Source organism: Colletes gigas, unplaced genomic scaffold, assembly GCF_013123115.1.
Source record: "Colletes gigas isolate AHSC1104 unplaced genomic scaffold, ASM1312311v1 Colletes_gigas_Sc00014, whole genome shotgun sequence".
Lineage (NCBI taxonomy): Eukaryota > Metazoa > Arthropoda > Insecta > Hymenoptera > Colletidae > Colletes > Colletes gigas.
The window spans coordinates 2558558-2580868 of NW_025106643.1; the positions used below are offsets into that span (position 1 = coordinate 2558558).

The following is a 22311-nucleotide window of genomic DNA, read 5'->3' on the forward strand; positions in this document are numbered from 1 at the left end:
AATTTTTCAAATCGTTTTAAAAAAATTATTCTCGGTTGCGGGGGTCAATTGCAATCATTTTTGGTCATTACGCATACCCCCGAAATCCTACGCACTTTCGAGAAAAAAAATCGGGTAGGTGCTGAAATTTTTCGACGGAAAAAAAATTTTCCAAATCGTTCTAAAAAAATTATTCTCGGTTGCGGGGGTCAATTACAATCATTTTTGGTCATTACGCATACCCCCGAAATCCTATGCACTTTCGAGAAAAAAATTCCTTATCGAAAATCTAATTGGGTGCCTAATTCGACGAAAAAAAAATTTCAAATCGTTCTAGAGAAATTATTTCCGGTTGCAGGGGTCAATTACTAAGCTAGGAAGACTAGTAAATCTAGTACATTTTTGTAACATGTTTTTTAAATTGCCATAATTTTGTTATTCTGTTGAAAAATATTTAACAATCATTCTACACACATGGGTGTCCACCGCCACCATGAGAAACCTATACGGACGTTAGTATTTCCCGCGTATTCGCATTTTATATGCCAGTAAGGTTATTGTTATTGTTTTATGGTTGATTTTGACAAATACAGTTGTTTGTTTACTTCAAAGTGTAGTTTATTTCATTTTCCTAAATCAACGTTTTAGTTATGAACGTTGAAAACGAAGATAAAGCAACATACGTGGTGACTAACTCCACACTTTGGTAACTTTTTCATTCTAGTAATTATCGTACTTTTTTTCTAGGATATTTGGTAACCAGATACAACCTATACATATAACTAGAAAACTAGTTCATTTTTAACGTTTAGTTGGTAATAATTATGTTACTAGTAAGTAACCTATTGTACATTGTTTGATTTCCTACGAGTAATATTTACGAATTGCTCAATTAAAAGACATATTAAAACATGAATAAATTACGTTTGTGTTTTAATAATTTGGCAAGCATAAAACCTACAAATTATGAAGGTAAAAATTTTTGTTAAAATTTGAATTATGTTTTGTATTGTTTAATGTATTTACTGTACATCATGTTTTTATTATAAATATAGGTCGTAGATTTATTAAACGATGGGTATCTCCAACTCTACGTACAATAACCAAGAGAAAAAGAGAATTACCTCCACAACCAGAACCTAGACGAAGTAATTTTATAGACTGGAATAGGGACGCAGAAATATATGCATTTAATCGAAGACTTTCAGAAAATTTCACAACAGAAATATTGGAGCAAGCATTAACCCATAAATCGTATATTTTTGAGGAAGAGAAAAGACAAAAAGCCATTGGAATAGAGAAACCTGAGTTTGACATACCACATAATGAAGAGTTAATAGAAACTGGAAGAAACTTAACTTCTAAAGTCATAAAGAACTATTTGAGTAAATCTTTGCCACGTCTTCCTGAGGATGGTATTAAGTATGTATAAAAATAAGTTGAATGGGAATTATTATAATGTATTATTTTAACTAGGTACTCTTAAATTTTAAATAAAATTTCGCCCTTTTTTTTTACAATTTATTAATCTTAATGTATTCAATAATTACATTTTAGAGCCATCCATGACTACCTTATGTCTCAAGAAATTCTTGCCACAGCATCTTCACATATCGGGACGAAGGACCTTATTCTGAGTGGTGTTTGTATACATGATTCATTGTTCATCTATACATAAGTTGTTGCATATATAGTATTTAGTTATAAACATAAACTTTTCATATTTACTATGTAGGAACATCCAATAGCAGAAGAAACATTGGCTAAAACATTTCTAGCACTTATAGGAGCACTTGCTGTAGATGTCAATGAGGATCATGCGAGTACTTTTGTTCGAGATTTTCTAATAGTGGGATTAGCAAGCAAGGATTTAACTGAAATATGGTGCCCGACAGAACCATTTGAAATGTTAAATGATATTATTTCTAACGAAACAAAAGCATCTGTAGAACCAAGACTTATTAGACAAGCTGGAAGAAATACTATTCTGTCGTCTTATCAAGTTGCAGTTTATTCAAATAAACAATTTTTGGGTTCAGGTAGACACTTAAATTAGCTAAATGATTATAAACATTTCACAATCGCTAACTGGATCACCGGTCAAATAATTAACGGATTATATTTTTAGGTTATGGTCAAACTGTTAAGGAAGCAAAAGATGTAGCTGCTATAAATGCGTTATGCAAAATGTTTGGTTTATTGGATTCAAGTCAACCATTAAAGTTCGATAAAAAAATAGATGTGTCTACTTAAAAATAATTATCTTAATGTATATTAAAATTGTAAAATATTAAGTATTAAAAATGATTTACTACGTATATGAAAAATTGTAATTTGTATTATAATAATGCCTTACGTATCGAATGTTTGATTTGATAATACCTGAAATATTATAGCTTTAACAAATTTTAATAACTTACAATTCGAGGTTAATGAAAGTCGTACGCGAATAAAATTGTCCATATGATTTTTCATGCCAATAGAAAAGATTCATTTTCCCGTATTATTCGCAATAGTGAACCAGTGATGAAATGTACTGAATAAAATAACAATAAGTAAGTATATATTGCAAATATAAATTCATTGGAAGCAAAACTAAATAAGATTATTAACACACAAAGTTGAAAATGCTGACTGTTCAAGCACTACAGGTTATATGACTCTACCTTTAGTGACATCTTGTGTACATATATATGTATAAGAAACGAGATATATATATATATATATATATATATACGCAATAAAAAAGTGCATAATTGATTAGTATAATCGTAATACGTGACGTGATGACTGACATTTGTGGTTGTGTATAATTTTTGTAAAGTTGTATGCAACAAAACCCACCAAAATAGTAACATGGCTTTTTAGCATGAACATAAAGCCAACAATTTAATAGCTAGCATAAATATTACATTTTTATAATTAACGATTTGTTTGTATTTGTTTACTTATCCATATTCTTATATTCTTTCAGTTTGTAAGCTGAAAAGGTAATATAAATGATGATAGTAACGAAATATTGATACTGGTAAATAATTCATGTAATATTTTTTTAGAAAAATATTAGTAATTCAGAGATTATTAAGTATATTAATGACGTATTAACATTAATAGAGTAGCAATGCCCATTATTTTTCTAACACATTATATTCTGTATTAAATGTTTTCAACACCTAATTATTTTATATTCTATATTGCTTTTATTATTTACAGTTCATATTATAAATACATTTAATATGCAATTATACCTATCAAAAATTTTTATTTAGTATTAGCTGTATATGTATTTCAATATTGATAAACACAAATTTTATAGTCAAATATTTCACATTAAATTGTTCCAGTTGTAAAATCCTACAATTATTGTTCACGACTACTTAGAAATATTTGAAGTACTTTATGTTCTATTTATAAAATCTATATAATTTCCTTCCAAAATAAGAATATCGTTATCTCAATTGTAATGGCTGCATTTAATAAATTTAAGTTAATATTTTTGTTCGTAGCAGCGAATATGTACGATTCGCATGCATAAGTGTTGCTCAGAAATTAAATGAAATTGTTACGTGTTACAACATTTATATGTCGTCCAAAATTTTTCTATATCGGTCGCAGGTATAATATTGATTACTTATGATTCATGCTATCCCCTTTAAGGTGGTTCATCCTTGTCCCCATCCGCACTCCACCGCTCCGAGTTTCCGCCACTTCTACCGCCTTCTCCCTCTTTCTCTTTCCCTCTTCATTTTTGTTTCTCTTTTTGTACATTCGTCTCACTCTTTGTCCTCTCTGTTTCTTTCGCACTTTGGCTCGTTCTTTGTCTATCATTCTTTCTTTCTTTCTCACTTCTGAACATAAACACACATACGCGTTCCCCGCACACAAATGCTCAGAATCGCACGTATTATCCCACTACTTGCTCTATTCCTGCGTGTAACGACTCAATGGCGCTGCCACACCCTTTCGCCATCGGGTAATCAGTGTTATTGTTTTATAGTTCCACTTCTGTTATTGCTCCTCAGTATAACAAGTATAATGTATTGATTAGCGATATTTACAAACTCGGTGACGCGGTACATTTGCTTAAGCAAAAGAGAAACCGTCATTCTTGCAAAAGTAGTCAAAATATATCGATAATCTAGGAATGACACAGGAACCAATTTGTGTGCTGTCTACGCCTCTGGATTCTTGGTGCCTGGGCTTGGTTTTACAGACACCATATTCTCCTCGTCTTGAAGCAAATTAATAATTTGCAGCATAAAATATGGTTGCACGATTAAAGAATAAAGAAGTAATTAAATGTATTTCGTCACTATTTAGATTCAAAAATATTCCTAGGCTCATTCGTATACATTATACTCTGGTTAAATATAATTTCTTATGTTCTAAACATACATACGTAAATTGTGCAATGTTCTTCGTTGTTAATCGAAGTTAGACATTTATTAACCGTAACCTTTTTGGTCCAATGTTGTCATTTTATTTTGTAAGACAAAGCTATTGCATAATTTAGTTCTATTTCTCAAATATTGCAAAAAAAATATTCATTTTAGGTTATTGTGAAATACAGCAATAATACAACTGAATGTAGTAATGCGTCCAAAAACCTAGGTATATACAATGTGCATGATGCATTAGATGAACAAAACTACATTACTCATATGCACAGAAATATGGATTTGAAATATGCTAAACGTTTTTCTGAAATCTGAAGAGATTGGTGGAAAACTTCGTAGCCTGTTTAAGACTTGGTAGATCTCTCATTCTCTCGTGTATTTCGCCCCCTCCTCTTTTTTCTATCTCCTCCAACTCGGTAAAACGGGATTCTTTCCTTCTCTGGTCTGCCGTTCTCCGTACACTCGTGTGTTGGTGGATTGCCTGGCGTCCATGAAGCCTTTTGCGACGTTGCCACGCGTATGCCAGTAATGCATCGTTGCCGAGTCCTCTTGTACTATCTCGGTCTTTTTCCCTCTTTTGTGTGCTTGCTCGATCTCGCTTAGACCTTTGGCTGTGCGCGGCCAGGATCAACCATATACCCTCCTTCGCCAACGGCCGACATCCCTACCTATACTATTCACAACCCCCTCCTTCCCTTCTCTTCATTTCTGTACTCTTCCCTTCCCAACCCTTCTCGTCCCTTCTACCCGGCCGCAAAGCAGCGAGTTTGCTTGTGCCCGATGCAGTGCCGTATACAACGCTTTATCCCACGTTATATCTATATTTGCAAAAGAGCAATTTTATAGAATTAACCATGGCTGCTTAAAACATCTACACGCCTAAATAATTCTCTCCTTTTTCTTCAATATAGAATACATTTAAGAGAAGTTTAATAATTTTATATATTACGCAGCGAAACATATGAAGTAATTGCCAAATAGACGATAATACGAGGAATATAATTCGTTAAATCTGTTGGGACTTAAAAATAGTTAATAACGTTGTCTCTATTTCGCTACAATCTCTTTGTTGTCTCCAAATTGCTTTTACATTATATTTTTTGAACCAACATGTAGCTGTTATTCCATTTTATTTTGTTCCGTAACGAGTTAACTTATTTTTCATTGTTCCGGTAAATTCAGAATTACATACAAACCTTTCTGAACTCTGCAAAGAATAATAATCTTCGAGTGAAAGTAGAAATTAGGGAATATGCTAGAAGTGGAAGGAAATTTGAAAGTTTACGCAGAAATAATGTGGATGAGCTAAATACCGTATTGAATATATGGTACAATGTACAATACACACAATGTGCATGGAACAAACGTTCGAAATACTTTCCGAACCGTATTACAAATACCGTATGTACATTTTTCCGTACATTTATTCTAGATTTTGGCTTCCAAGCTATCGCCTTTAAGTCGCGGAGATCTTTCAAGACGTATACATGTATTCCTCTTTTCACCGTGCCGTTAACACGCAAGGTAAGCATTCTATATCGTAAATTTTTTCGCAACACCGGACGCATTCTGTATCACGTGCACGTGAAACCAGAATTCAATGAGCAGTAGACTGATATATACGAAAATGATGAATAAAAAGGGAAAAATGCGCTGAGAGGAATTGGCAGTGGCACTGAAGGAGCCATCATAAAACGGGCCTGAGCTAGTGTAGACCTCCGTCCCCCGCGACGGTACGTCGACGGTCGGTTCGGTTGCTCGCTCGTTCTCGTTCGTTTTCGCCCCACTCCAACTCGTACGTCCCCGGTCCCTTATGACCCCACCTGCCCCGTATCCAGAAACTCTACCCTCACCCCGCCGCATTCAATACCCCTTCCCCCGAACCTCTCTGTGATTCCGCCTTGCCTGCTGCCAGCCAGCCGTCCGTCCTTACGTCCGTCCGTCCACCGTTTGGATCTATGGTTGTGTCGGTGGATTTCGTGACGTTAACCTGGCGGCCCTGAAAACGTTGGACTGACCGTACGATTTCGACTACCCTTCGTTGGGGCGCGAATGTAAGACGCGAGTGTTTTTTAATCATCGTGGCCGCCGCTCAGGAATACCACGGCTAGTTCGGGTAAGAGAAGAGAAATGTGTGGTGAAACTAACCGATACGTTCTCGTTCGTGTTGAGCTCCTGCGAGGAAGTCTAGACTTGTAGCCAGTGTCGACAAAGAAACGTTTTTTGGTGTACGGAAAAAAATTGTCAAAACATATACATACATATGTACCTCGTTCTTTTCTTTCTTTCTTCGTTCATGTACAGACGCGCGTATCCTATACTGTACACACACGCGCGCGCGCGCACACACACACATACACACACACCATGCGATCCTTCCCTTCCATCCTCCTTTCTTTGAACAATATGCGTAAGTGTACAGAATTTCAAATTTTCTTTCTCTTATATACACTCACATTTATACACATACCTCACTAAATTGCATTATAAAGTGCATTCTATTCCCCCTCCATTCCCCCCTTTCTCTTTCCATTTATTCTGCTTATTCTTCGATTGGGATAAACAAGGAGAAGGGTAATGAAAAAAAAAGAGAGAAAACGACTGTTTCTGAACCTCTGTCCAAGTCTAAACAGTTACACAGTGTTATTCTTACGAGTGTGCAGTGAAACGATTCCCCGTGAAATGTGACCGTGTTCGTCGATGTTAAATTCATTTGCAACATTTGAAGTGCGTTCTGATCGGTCGTTCGTTCGTTTGTCGATCGTTCATTGATTCGTGGTATCCGTGTCGTGGCAGTTCACTGGTTTCACGTTCTTTCTTTTTTCTTTTTTTTTTAGCCCTTTGGTCGCTTACATGTTCCTTTTGCCTTATAGTTTCGTACGTCTTCGTCGCACGTATTTAACCATGTTATAAGGTTATCAAAAGTATCGTGTTTACGAAGTGCTCTCCATAGTGTCGGAGTTACCGACCGAGTGTTACTTCTGCTGTTTTCCTGTGCCACATCGCTGTGCCTGCCTGCGTATTTAGACTCTGTGTGTCATGTTCCTTTCCCCTCGAAGATTTTAAAGGTGTTGTTTCAACGGACTTACTGTGTTTTGGTGATGCATCGTGTGATCTCCGTACCGGTTAGTAAAAGTTTTCTATTCGTACGCGACAATCGCGTTTATATGGTATCCGAGGCAGTGTGAGCGTGCTGGAGAGTATTCAAGATCCTGAAATAGCGAATCTAATAATAGGCGATATCTTATTCCGACCACTTTTCGTGTGAACTTGAAGATAACAACGCAGCGTGTGATTAGTTAAAAAAAATTGTACGTATGTTACATAATTGTTACATGTCCAAAATGTTATCCCTTGTAGATGGATAAATTTACACGGTCGTAATTCTTTTTATTCTTGAACATTACCATAAAGTATAATGTATTCGTAGGAAATAACAGAGTCGAATGAAACTGTTGAACCATTGGTGACGTGTCGCTCTTTTGTATTAGCAACATTTTCCCCTTGCACTGTTTAAACATAAACGATCGCGTTGCGTTTCAGTTAGGCAACGAAATCATTAATTTGTTTTGTAGTCGGTGATAAAAAAGACTATTATTGTTTCGATAATTGTGCAAACCTTCTATTAGATTCTTGGTCACGGTCTTTTATTACATGATAATTAATGCATCTTCAATCACTGTATTCGAGGAGAGCGATGCAAAATATCTTTTTTGAATAACTCCTTCAATTGTCGCGTTTTGTTAAATATCATTGAGTTTTGTACTCTGTTTTATTCGCAAATTAATTGAAGCTTAACATTTTACGTTATCTTAGTTTCGTCTTCAGATATGTACACTTATATGATGCCGCTTAGTCCGTCGTTGTACGAGTTCAGAAAATTCATTACTTATTTTTCCCGTTGCTTTAAAAATCGTGTCTGAGGACATCGACTATTTAATTTTGAGTGCACGCCCACTGTTATGTAAGTCAACCACATAAGAATCATCGTGTACCTTATCACTTATCTACGAAGTACTTTGATCGAGAGGAACAGTTCGATGTTGCTGTATTGATATTTTATAAATACCCGTCTAGAATTTCTAATACAATATACACTTAAAACCGTAGTATTTAAACTCATTATTTTCATTTCGTTCTGTTAGAATTCTTTTTACATTTACCAAATTTTAGTTATTAAATATATGACATCACTGAAATTTGTTATAATCATAGTAAATAATATTTAAACCAAACGTGTATGAATAGAGTTACAAAATTGTAAAAATTATATTTTTTTTATTTTTAAAATGTTTTTATAAAATTTATAAATTTTATTTACTATAACAAAATCTTACAGCAGACGTTGAAATTATGTCATTCTTCCATATACTTTATCGTTTGCATAAGATAAATAGAAGAGATTTCACAAACCTAAAGACATCGAATTTTTCTTGAAATATATGTATAACTATTTCAATTTTACATATTTCCTATAATTTCTCGAATTTTTACGTGCAAACGGTCATGTGAGATTTTTTGTTCGTTCATTGATGTTTGTTAACTTTTTTCCTGTTTTAATCAGTGATGGAAATAAAAATAATTTATATATCGACTAGCTTATGCAAAAGTATCATAATAGAAAGCTGTCCGTGGATAAAAACTTGTTTGTTCCATAACGTATTTCAAACTGTAATTTTACATTGTTTTTTTCAATTAATTAATTTCAGTCGCGTATATCTTAGTGTAAACAGACAATTATGAAATATTTATTTTTATATTATTAGTAGTAATTTGAAATTTTTATTTTCGGATTTCTGAAGATTTATATTGCTTTTAAATTACACTGAATGCACATTGTTTATAGTACTATATTGAACTTCATACGTGGTCAAGAAATTTTTGTAACAGTTTGAAAGCCTATAACAATTTATATTCATTAATTATAATTAACTGCGATTTGGAAGGATTATTAAGATCATGTGTAATTATATAACAATTACGTAACACGGCATAATCTTGTTACTGAATCTATAAAATATTCCAAATCATTAGTAAATTATCATCAAAAGATGTATGTAATATTTTTCAAAATTTCTGATAGTTACTTGGCACCACAATAAGTAAATTTCACATTAGAATATTTTGATGATGATAATTTCAAAACGAAACAAGTTTTATTTTATCTGACTTAAAATTTCGACTCTATAACTATACAATTTTTTTCGTCACTGTTTCATCTCATTTTACTTCACAATTTATATATTATTATACACGAAAATAAGAATCATATTTTATTTCATGTAGAAATATAGGATGTTGATATTAGTGATTCTTTATTTTCAATCATTTTATATAAATGTAACATTCTTTTTCATACTTATTGATTGCATCTAGGTTCTTACTGTTTATATATTTTTCCATAATCTATAAACATTTAAAACTGTAGAAAAATTAAATAAAGTTTGTATTAATTTTTATAAAAATTCATTCGCATAAAATGACCGTTTACTACATACATATATATTGTTAGTTTCGTTTCGTTTAAGTAGCTACATAATTTGCTATGTATGGTGTTTTCGTAAGCAAAGAAAAAGTAAATGTAACAGCCATACTAATGAATAATTATTTGTCTGTACACGAGACATAAGATAGACTTAAAGTAAAGATCCTTGTACATTGAAATTCTTGAGAATAATAATTTTCTAGCTTTCTATATTAATAACCATTTCGACTGTTCTCGAAATCACATTCGTAATTCCATAGATTTTGGATATTATAATAATAATTGATAAAGGCACGTCAAGATTAGAATGAAATATAATATTTCTTCGCATACATATTTTACTTTGTACTCGTGCAACGAGAAAGTCATTAATATAAATAACAGTGCAAATAGTAGACAAATTGATTTTGTAATCTACACATTTATACCATTTCTTTTTTTTTATATTTTTGAGTTCGATTTAAGAATGGTATCGTAAACTTTCTGTTTGGTAACTGACATAATTATTGGAAAGTGGAAATAAAGATACAGACAAAGCGCATACTTTCGTTAGAATGATCTATTGCTTCGCACTCGCCCTTTTTACGCATTGACGCGCTACAAAACTACACAGTCCAGTTCGGTTTGATTCGACTCTTCTCGGTTCGACTCGGCTCGACTTTGAGTCACAACGACTGCGGAGCTATCGACCGTTCTAGGTTTAGCAAGATAATAATAATTCGGACGGAATGTATTCAGCGGGAATGAAATGAATTCCTGTACGCTTTACACGTTGTTGTATTAGTTATTATTAGTTACACTAAGGAGACTAACTAGCATTCTAAGTATAATCCAATTTTTGTCGTCCATTTTCAACAGTACACAGTCCTTCCTACTTCAGCACAAATGGAATACTAAATGATATTCAATTTAGTTGAAATTCTTTTCGTTTACAACAACCGTCCGCATTAATATTTATTTTCAAGATTCTGGTAGTTTCAACGAAATCTCAATATCGTTTTTCCAAATTTGTGTAATATAATATGATATCTTATTTTTGAGTATATAATATTATTTATGGGTTCTTTTAAACTACATATATTCGATAATTTACTACTAATTTAAATATCAACTTCTATTCTCCAGTTAAATACAAACATAACCTTAATTTGCAAATGCAATTATATTATATGTACGCCATTTTTATTTTAAACCATTTGACGTGTTTCTTTTTATCAATGAAACGAGGAAATCAGTTTCATATTTATGGCGAATAGACATTCGCGAAGTGTCAAATATCAATTTCGGTAAACCTGTATATTTGTAGAGGAAGCAGAATTGAAAATTCGCATGTCTTATTTGAAAACGTTCAGTTTTAAGAAATGTGCCACCTATAAAATTTCTGTCATTTATTCAGCGTTTAAAGTTTAAAAAAATCGTGCTCAAGTACAAAAGAATAAATCATTTTATTTACATATTGAATAGTCATGTACGCATAAATTCACTCGCGAATAAGTACAATTTCCTTGTGAAGTAGTATGCTAATTCTATTATTAATACCTTTCTGCAGCATATGCTTTTTGTAATTACGTATGTCGACATTTTAGGGTCCAAGGCAAGGGAAAGTGTTATAAATCCAAAGAGACTTTGAATAAATTACGTACATTTGAAAATTCTGAATAAATGAAAATTAGACATCATTATACATAACTACAAAAGCATGTCGATAGAATACGCGTGCATTAATTTATCGTTTTAGCTGAATATTGGTCGTTTCGACATGTTTTATAAGTCAAGACATTTATAAATGCTTTACAGAACACCTATACTTTTACGTGACAAGGTAAAAGACCTCGCTGGTTCGAGCTATTCTTACTTTAGAATCTAGAAAGGTTAAACGTAGTCAATAACCGATACTCGGATATTATCTTATGCACTTTGAATTTTAACTATCATTCGCCTACAGATACTATTTATTATTTATTATTACCTAACGGGATATTACTTTCTTATCATTTTTTAATCATATTGATTTTTTTGCACGATACTACGGGAGTAGACGGAACGTAATTCGAACGCATGAAAATCCCCTGCCGCAGTACATATTTCCCACTATGATCGATCCTCTCTACCGTATGCGTGGTACACGTATTTCGATTTCAACCCTCGGATGGCGGGCTCCGGTCCATTTTGACCCGGCCTCGAATTTTATTATTTCATATTCCAATACGTACAAACTTTTTCATTAAATTTTTCCGTTATTGTATTTATAAATTCTTCATCGGCGAATGTCCTTGATTTTACAAGCTAGCTTAGCATTAACGTTATTATTAATATTTATTAAAAGCTTAACTTTGTTCAGGAGGGCGTATAAAGCTTGAACAATAAATTTTTGACACTTCCATTTACAAAATTCCATTTTTAACACTTTGACGGCCGCTGTCACGTATACGTGACTTCGAGAGCCAGCAGACGTCGGCCATTGTCACGCGCGCGTGATCTACTGTATCAGTCACCATTTTATTGTACATTCAACTTATTACGTTTGTTTGAGGTTACATTTATAATTCCTTATAATTTATAAAACTTTGGTGTACTATACTATATTTAGATATACGTGAATATGCATTTTGGCACATTAATTCATGGGCGTGACTCATCCTTTTCTAGTTTTAAAATACAAACCGAGTGTATTGAACATCGTTACGTTTGCACGGTGGTCTATGCGATCTTTTGAGGATTCCTTATTATTTGCGTAATTATGTTATAGATTATAGGTCGCTGATTTGAATATCTTTTGTTGTAAAGCCGTACAGCAGGTTTCGTCACCGATCGTACAATAAGACAATTTTATACTATTCTTAATTGAAATATATTGATTTTTCCATGTACGTTTTTTTTTCTAATTTCGTGACACTTTCACACCAGACCAATCTCTACGTTCTATCACATTTTTTTAATCGTTAATTTGTAGAATATTACTCGTACCAACTTGGAAACAAAGATTAGCTTTGTTCTCTTAGTTACAGTTTTCTGCTCCGAGTATCTTTTCTAATATTTATTGTACGTAAAGACGTTCAAATTGGCAGAAAACACGTCGCAGTACAAATATTTCCACGAGAACAGTTGTCCCTCAAAGTACGCGGTTTTTTCGCGATCTTTGAAGTCGCCGCATTCTCTTTGAAGCCGCGGTCTTCCCGCCGCTACAAATAATGATTCTTTAAGACATAGATCCTTCGATGATACGTGTATTAAGATAAAAACAATATGTGGAAGAAAAAACATCGACGCTGTACAGAAATATTTAAAAAAAAATGCGAAAAGAGATTAAAAAAATAAAGTTTCAAATCGTTCTGGAAAATTTATTTTCGTTTGCGGGGGTCCATTACAATAATTTTTGGTCAATAGAGATACCCTCGAAATCCTACCGGTTTTCTAGAAAAAAATTCGAGAAGCTATGGAATTTTTTGACAAAATTAAAAAAATTCAAATCTTTCCGGAAAAATTATTTTCGTTTGCGGGGGTCAATTACAATAATTTTTGGTCAATAGGAATACCCTCGAAATCCTACCCGTTTTCTAGAAAAAAATTCGAGAAGGTAGGGAATTTTTCGACAAAATTAAAAAAATTCAAATCTTTCTGGAAAAATTATTTTTGGCCGTGGGGGTCAATTACAATCATTTTTGGTGAATAGACATACCCCCGAATTCCTACGCATTTTCGAGAAAAAAATTCAGTAGTTGGGCAGATTTTTCGACAAAATTATAAAATTTCAAATCGTTCTGGAAAAATTATTTTTAGTTGCAGGGGTCAATTACAATAATTTTTGGTCAATAGACATACCCCCGAATTCCTACGCGTTTTCGAGAAAAAAATTAATTACTGAAAATTACATGTCTGACCATACCGTTGATATGTTTCCCTGAAATTTCATGAAAATGTTTAAACCACCATAACTTCCGAATGGATTGGCGGATTTTAATTTTTAAAAAAGCAAACTACGCGTATTTTGACGGAGAATATGTAGCAATACCAAGAATATTGGAAAAGTTGTTTCTGAACCCCGTAAAATTACCCCATAAAAATGGTCCAATTCTTAAACGACCACAACTCCTAGAATAGTGAATATATTTCAATGAAATTTTGGGTGGAAGTAGAGTTCATGGATACCTACAAAAAAGCATTAGACAACTTTTCTATAGGGCGTCAAACAAAATGATTAAAAATCAAGAACGAATTTCAGGGGGTAGGTGCCTAAATTCAACGAAAACAAAAAATTTCAAATCGGTCTGGAAAAATTATTTTCAGTTGCAGGGGTCCATTACAATAATTTTTGGTCAACAGAGATACCCCCGAAATCCTACCCATTTTCTAGAAAAAAATTCGAGAAGTTTGAAATTTTTCGACTCAAAAAAAAATTTCAAATCTTTCCGAAAAAATTATTTTCGTTTGTGGGGGTCAATTACAATAATTTTTGGTGAATAGACATACCCCTGCGTACTTCGAGGGACCACTGCAATATTTTTAAGTTTTCCTAACCTAGCATGGTAATATTGAAAATATATAAACTACTGTACATATATAGGTGTGTGTGTTTTGACAAAATAACTATTTCTCAATGCTAAATCATAAGAGTAACGATAAAATATACGCTATTTATTAGGGGTTGAAAACAAGTGTAACAAGAGTTATGTTTGGAATAGTTCTTCGTAACTGTTAGATGTTTGCATAACAGTTACTCGGAATAAAAATGTTTCATAACTGTTTCAATCAGTATATGTAATGTTTGAATTCAGTTATATCCGAAACGTTTCAACCCCTGCTATGTAAAAACCGTGTGAAAAAGGAAAAGTATTAAGGAATAACGTTTTGTTTACAGGAACACTGCCAGGCTAATGCCGTTGCTGCCATCGCCGCCGCTACAGTCGCACGAGAACGAAACGATGCGCGAGGAAGAAATGCCTCGACGCTCTAAAGTAAATTGTGTAACATCGTGAAACCCGGTGGTCGTTACGTTGAGGAGAGAAAGAAATACAGTTAGTATTACTTCGACATGAAGCTTGTTACTTGAGAACGGATGGAAACGAAACGCAGGATATAAGGAGAAAGATTAGCGAAAAAAAAAGAAAAGAAGAACCGAATAGCATAAACATTGAAGTTTAGTTGTCCTCGCGGGTGCGACGGTCGACCTGAATGTGCGTGTGAGTGCGCGAGCGTTGGTTTTCTGGTGGGCACGCAAAAACTGTGTATTTCAACGTTCCACCATCTTGAAAGTCATCCAATTTCTCTCTCCTGGCGGCGCTGGTTCAGTGCGCGGGAAACGTGCACAGTGCGTGCATCGTACACGCACTGTGCTAGGTTATGAGCGAAGGAAACCTCGCATCGGGAGGAACTGCGAAATAACGGTTCATCGACAACACAATAGGACAGCGATGAAAGCGAGTTCGCTGATAACTTTACATCATTGTGGGAGCGATAACGAGCGCCGTAGTGGTAGCGGTAGCAGCACCAGCAACAGCAGCAGCGGCAGGGGCAGTAGTAACAGCAATATATACGTCACTACCAGCTTAAACAGATATGACAATGGTTCTAACGTCAACGGGAAATCGCGAGTGGAATATAGTGTTAAAGTTGAGTGCGGGCCAAGCAGCAGTGATGAGATTTTGGGGCAGTCGCGTTTCTACGAGGTGTTCCCGCACTGATTGCGAGTGCTAGTAGAGAAAGAGAAAGCGGGAGACAGAGAGATAGAAGCCAAGACTCTCGTGGAGAGCAGGGCACCGAAAGATATGCGGATCTTTGTGCGAACAGCTGAACCGGAAGTTGTGAGAACAAGCGGAGTGCAACGCGCTCCGCCTAATCGGTGATAGGGTCAGTCGGTTAAAAGAAGATAAAAATTGGCGTTCGCAGCGACGGCCACGCGGCATCCTTTCGCGATCACCTTTTTCACCCCCTCCCCCCTTCCCATTTGGTTTCATTTAACCTCGTTTCCCCGTCTTCTTCTTCAAACCGAATCAATCTTGTTTCTTTATTTTCTATTCTATCGTCCGTGTTCGACCGTTGAACGTGTTTTCTTAATCTCGTTTAGACGTTCGTAAACTCGTATACTGTGACGCGTAATTAAAACGTTGCTGGAAGGATAATGCGAACGAGAATCTGTCGTACAGAAGCCGCGTCACATTTCTACTTAATAACGAAGGTACACCTTTCCTTAAACGCGCACGCATATCGAGACAGTTATTTTTGTGATATTTGAAACGGTGATTGTGAGGGTATTTCTTAAATAATTTTTTTTTACATCAAAATTTACAAGCATCGAGGTTCGTTTATTTTGAGCGTTTCAAGCGTCGGTCAACAGTGGATCAACGTTACCGTCAACGTATTGACATCTATGCGCTGTTTACATCTGAGATTCAAATTCCCTGCGACCCTGACAATCAGTGTTGATTTTTTTCCATCGGTTAGAAGTCCCAACGACGTTATTACTCGTGCCCCTTCGTACTTGTTCGTATTCGGTCCGCGAGGTGGTCAACACCGATTACTAACTTCATGTTTCTCCGACTCTGATCTGCAGAAATCGTCGCTGGAGCAACAACGGGAAGAAATTTGAAAAGTCAGTTTGAGTTGTGCGGTCAGTGTCGCGGTGACGGGTTGTGCAAACGAACGCATGAAAGTGTACGTGTAAGGGGATCGACGGCCATCAAGGAAGCAACGAGACATGAAGATATAAACAGTGTGAGAGCAGTGAAGTAAAAAGGAAATGATCAAGAAAAAAAAAGAGGTTTTAAAGTAAGCCCGTGGGAAGCAAAGTTCGTCGATGTACAGTAATGTTGTGGATTAACGTGTACCGCAAAAGTTTTTAAAGTCGATATAGAATTTATACATAGATCGGTTGGTATACTCACGTATGTGCACGCGTACGTATGTGTGCGTGATCACGCGCGCACATGTACGTGATTTTCACTCGAGACTGAAGCGGTGAATTATTTTCGCGCGGATCGACCACTCGTGGGGGAAATTCGAGATCCGGCTTACCTTCCAAAGCTGACGTCATTACCGGTAAGTTGTTTTTCCGTTATTAGTAGGCTTACATACACGGGACACTGAAAATATCGCTGCTACTAGGAACGAGATCAAGTTCACTGTGCACTGACGAATATCAATTAATATAATGTCCCAGATTCGTCGCGCTACAAACGTATAACACTAATGAACATTAATAATTAAATTAACGTAGTCTCGAAACATTTGGTGTTTATAAATATTTTAAATTTGTAAGCGACGTACAAAATTACTTTCTCGAAAACAATTCCAAATCGTTCTGGAAAAAATATTTTCAGTTGCAGGGGTCAATTACAATCATTTTTGGTGAATAGACATACCCACCAAATTCTAACCATTTTCGAGAAAAAAAAATTCAGTAGTTGGGCAGATTTTTCGATGAAATTAAAATATTTCGAATCGTTCTGAAAAAAATATTTTCAGTTGCAGGGGTCAATTACAATCATTTTTGGTGAATAGACATATTCCCGAAATCCTAACCATTTTCGAGAAAAAAAATTCATTAGGTATTGAAATTTTTCGATGAAATTAAAAAATTCCAAATCGTTTTGGAAAAAATATTTTCAGTTGCAGGGGTCATTTGCAATCATTTTAGGTGAATAGACATACCCTCGAAATCCTACGCATTCTCGACAAAAAAATTTGTTTAGATGCTAGAACTTTTCGATGAAATTAAAATATTTCAAATCCGTTCAAAAAAATTATTTTTGGTTTCAAGGGTCAATTACAATAATTTTTTGTCAATAGAGATACCCCTGAAATCCTACCCGTTTTCTAGAAAAAAATTCGGGAATGTATGGAATTTTTCGACAAAATTAAAATATTTCAAATCGTTCTGAAAAAAATATCATCAGTTGCAGGGGCTAATTACAATCATTTTTGGTGAATAGACATACCCTCGAAATCCTACCCATTTTCTAGAAAAAAATTCGAGAATGTATGAAATTTTTCGACGGAAAAAAAAATTTCAAATCGTTCTGGAAAAAATATTATCAGTTGCAGGGGTCAATTACAATCATTTTTGGTGAATAGACATACCCTCGAAATCCTACCCATTTTCTAGAAAAAAATTCGAGAATGTATGAAATTTTTCGACGGAAAAAAAATTTCAAATCGTTCTGGAAAAAATATCATCAGTTGCAGGGGTCAGTTACAATCATTTTTGGTGAATAGACATACCCTCGAAATCCTAACGATTTTCGAGAAAAAAATTCGAGTAGGTATTGAAATTTTTCGGCGAAAAAAAAATTTGAAATCGTTCCGGAAAAATTATTTTTAGTTGCAGGAGCCAATAACAATCATTTTTTATGAATACATATACCCCCGAAATTCTACGTACTTTCGAGAAAAAAATTCTTTCCCGAAAATATACCGTGTGGCTGGAAATGTTTCTATAATTTTTTAACGAAGTCTCAATCAACAAATTAGTATCCTTTGTTTAAAAATATTTCTTCGGATAAATGAGACCCGGGGTATATGAAAGGTAGGGCAATAGGGAAGTAGAATTATCTATGTAAGGGGTGAGACAGAGGTAAATGATGAGATTGCTAAGGAAGTGAGTGTTTTGAAATTGTACAAAGAGGCTGTATCACTATTAATATGAACATGGTAATGCATACTTGACAAACAACAGATATTTCCAAAGCTAACCGTAGTTATCGTTATCTTTTCTATTGTGGGTTTTAAAGTCGTTTCCGATCTTGTTTGGCCTTCACCTTTATCGTATCACATACAACCGAATTCATCTTTTTCTATCTAACGCACTGTTGTTTAAAGAGTGCAGAAGAAACGAAACCGCTACATGTTCATTAAAACGTATGTAACTTTACACAGACCATATCGAATGATCTTGACTTGACTTTAAACAATGACAATGCTCTAATGATGTAAGGAACGTTTCGAAAGGATATTGCAAAACAAAATTCTTAATCGACGCAATTATATTTCGACTGTGACGATTTTAGAGAAACTAGGATAATTAAAATCCCCGTTACTTTCTTATAACATTAACCAATTTGTGTTATTTTTCATTGCTCATCATTTTTAAAATAATAATTAAATTATTTCTTGTAATCCATCGTGTTCGTAGTTTCTTTATTCTCGTTACAATCTTCTTGTCTTCCTATCATTTCACTAGACCAATAAAATGGAAATTCTGTACCTAGTCAAATATTGTTTTGGATGTGTATTGCGATCGATTATACGTAATTAGTTGCAGCACGCTTGTGCGTAAGGTTACATTTATAACGCTAATTCAAGAAATCGGTAAAATCTAACGACGAACGTTAATGCCTGATATCATAACAGTTTCACACGTAACATGTGTTTTACGAGTGTTCATGGTCAAATGAACGCACAATAGCTTCGTGAGTAGAATGTAGAAAATGGAGGAGGAATGGAATTACATGCAGTGAATCCCCCGTTGATCGAATCAATATGAAGATGTAACGGTTTCGATCAGAGAATGTTATCATTTTTCAGACGTTGTTCTTTCTATATTTTGAATACAATAATATAAATATGAAACAACAATGTGCGTGAAAAAACGACTTCCTTAACAAATCACGGATTCCATATCCATTCGACTATTAATTCGAATAAAAATTGTCTCATAGATTTTTAATAGATATTTTAAATTCTGATAATCGTAACTTTCCCAATAGCAGTGTATATTGTTAATAATTTTACAACACTGACCACTTCTCGACTTTTGCATTATCTCCTGTTTCCTTTCTATTGTTAGCACTATACTTTTCTGCACTGATGTCATCATTACGTATGAACGTGCACTGTGCAAGTTTCATACTAACCAGTTACGATTCGAATGAATTTTGTGCATCGTACGAGAATAAATTTCAAAATAAATTCACTTTAAATTCAAATAAACTAAGTTTAAAATACGTAAACTATTTCTGTATAGATTATAATAGTTACAATGTTTACGTAAAATATTTTCTAAACAAAATTAGATGAAAAAAAAACTGTGCTGGACGATTTTTAGTGTGAGCCACTGTACCTCGAACGCTTCCGGGATTCCGAAGCTATTTTTGTCCTTCGTAGTTTTCTGAGTGTACATCGAATTGCATTTACAGCATGCTCTTAAACTTAGAATTTTTAAGCAAAACTAAATATTTAATAATTCAGATAAAGAATTTAACAGACAGAAGAGAGGGATATTCTCATTTCGAACGATTCCGAAAACATCGAAATACAGTAGAAAAGTTTGTGACGTTAGGTACAGCGCTGATTCTTAAAATGAACGTCGTTCCGGGATTGACATTGTTCATCTTACGTACAACGGTGGCGAAATTCGACACCAGCAGATATTTATACTCAACGATATCGTTGAGCCTCGCAGTCGCTTTTATCTTTTGCCGACGGCCGTAGCCGACAACCGAGGAAAAGGATAGCGAGCGCGAACGAACGAGAAAAAATGTCTGGGGTTCATTCTAAGAATTATTACTGTACTTCAGAAGCTTCAAATTTATTAACTATAGCTGGACTATTAATTGGTTCATTATCGATAACCTGTAAATTATTACAGTAGTCTCTAGTATTACTAATATAGTGGGTTATAGCATTATCAGTAGAGCGGTATAATTTAAGGCAGGTTCCAAGACATCTGCGTTCGAACCAGCGCCATTCTGGCCCTGTGGGCCGTCAATTCGTCATTCCTGTTTTACAGTAATCCTAATTAAAGTAATATTGCAACACGAATGTAAGTTTAAAGTTTGAAAATGGCAATGCGTTTGAAATATTTTCAAAATAAGATTAATACACGTCCAATTCGGTCGTGAAGAAGGACCAAGACGTATCGAAGTCTTGTGGCGCAGGAACGATGCTGTTCCGACTCGACGTTGGGAGTCTGGAACGTCCAACGTCGGAATTGCTAAATGCCACAGTGCCTTCGAGAGCTCCACACGCTGCCGCAATACCAAGTTGGATGTCTCACACACCCACCACCGAGTCGGGATGGCGCTGGTCTCGCATTGTAATGCTTCGAAATATCTTGGGTACTGCGGACACGACCAGATCAGGGTTGCCAATTTCCCTTTTTCAACATCGAATTTTAGAAATCTGGTATTCTTTATCCGAACCAGCATTAGAAAATTCATTTTACTTAGATCTCGATCTTTTTTTATAACGAGGTTTGATAAACTGCACAAGTTAACCTGGACCGTGCATCTAGTGCTTGAAAATTTATTCCCAGTGACCTTACAAGTATTAACGAAAGTATATTGCTCTTGAAATTGTACTCTGAACCAAATGTGTATGTAAATAGTGGCTCTTTGCTTTTTTAATTTTTGTTTTTCTTAACCTATCGGCGTTCGGCGCCCCAGTTGACTGACTTTCGCTTATGGCCGCCAGAGTATTGCACTAGTGCTACGTCAATATGGTATATTTATAGATATCGCTTTAGCTATGGAATCATGCGATATATTGTTATGAAATTTCACACGAATGCTCATAATTAACGAGACAGTTCTATTTTCTTCATTAAGGTGTAAAACAAGATATTTGTCCCTATTATTTATCGAATTTCCTGCAAATGTGTAATTTGTCGCCACTATCGCCATTGCATCGAACTATTTTTACTCGTCTTGGTACTGTAAACTTTATAGTTTAATTCTTTACAGTATAACAAGTCTATAACAAGTAAAATATTATTTTAAATACTCTTAATGTTAGTTGCAACGTCTCTCTCATGATCCGCTATGTTGCATTAGTGCCAAATTATTTTAAATCTTTTTTGGCAGATGTCATTAATTGCCATCTGAACAGAGATCGATTGTATGCGACATTTATTATTTTATTGTTTCATGTTACGGATACCCTGTGTAAAAATTTTAATTCTTTGGCAGATCTCTTATCTTGGGAGAGCCCCTTATCGCTTTAGGAGACGAGCCGTGAAACTTAATCTTAGTTTGGCTATCCTAATACTCTATTAAAACTCACAGTCGTAAATGTAATTTTTCGCTTCGGTACCGAGTCAGCATACACGAGCTTTTTATACTTGGAAATTGTATTGAAATAATGGTGTGGGCATGCATGCTCTAAATCTGATATCAATTTTCGTGGAAACTTTGGTCACGCCACACCATCGCGAGAGCAATGACCTTATACAGGCGGGCGCATTTCCGGTACATTTGAAAGAGTCGAAGTATCGAAGAAAAAAGAAATCTTCGTACGTAAAAAATTACACGTATGAAACTGGTTTTCTTTTTTGATCTTTGTTCGTCCATTCCTTTACACAAATTGTAACTGTTGGGTCCAATATTCACAAGGAGAGTGCAAGGCTCTTGGGTCACCGATTTAATTTAAACGACGAAATTTTCGATCGAATATTTGTATTCGGTACAAAGATTATATGATTTTTTAACAAATAAAAAAACATTCCATTATTAAAATCGA

At 34.7% G+C, this 22311-nt stretch overlaps 2 protein-coding genes across 7 annotated transcripts in view; both read left to right on the plus strand.

Annotated features, from left to right (window-relative positions):
* The first annotated feature begins 811 nt into the window (after positions 1 to 811).
* Positions 812 to 14837, plus strand: LOC122399658 (39S ribosomal protein L44, mitochondrial). Its single transcript, XM_043400497.1, has 6 exons — positions 812 to 951; positions 1035 to 1401; positions 1537 to 1621; positions 1715 to 2018; positions 2108 to 2222; positions 14720 to 14837. Exons 1-6 carry the CDS (start codon positions 891 to 893, stop codon positions 14835 to 14837), a joined length of 1050 nt encoding a protein of 349 aa, XP_043256432.1. The 5' UTR covers positions 812 to 890.
* The window catches only part of LOC122399617, a 75879-nt gene continuing 59880 nt past the window's right edge, over positions 6313 to 22311 (plus strand). For 4 of the 6 annotated variants that reach the window (XM_043400414.1, XM_043400417.1, XM_043400416.1 and 1 more), the window contains exons 1-2: positions 6313 to 6492; positions 14720 to 16896. The gene's annotated coding sequence lies outside the window, so the exon portion shown is untranslated. The remainder of the gene's footprint in view (positions 6493 to 14719; positions 16897 to 22311) is intronic. The other 2 variants (XM_043400412.1, XM_043400413.1) reach the window with 2 other exon arrangements.

Bases quoted from the DNA above. Each gene is read 5' to 3' on its own strand.
- LOC122399658 (XM_043400497.1), top strand. From the start codon at position 891: ATGAATAAATTACGTTTGTGTTTTAATAATTTGGCAAGCATAAAACCT. The intron at 952-1,034 runs GTAAAAATTTTT...TTATAAATATAG, and splicing joins AAAACCTACAAATTATGAAG to GTCGTAGATTTATTAAACGA. The intron at 1,402-1,536 runs GTATGTATAAAA...ATTACATTTTAG, and splicing joins CTTCCTGAGGATGGTATTAA to AGCCATCCATGACTACCTTA.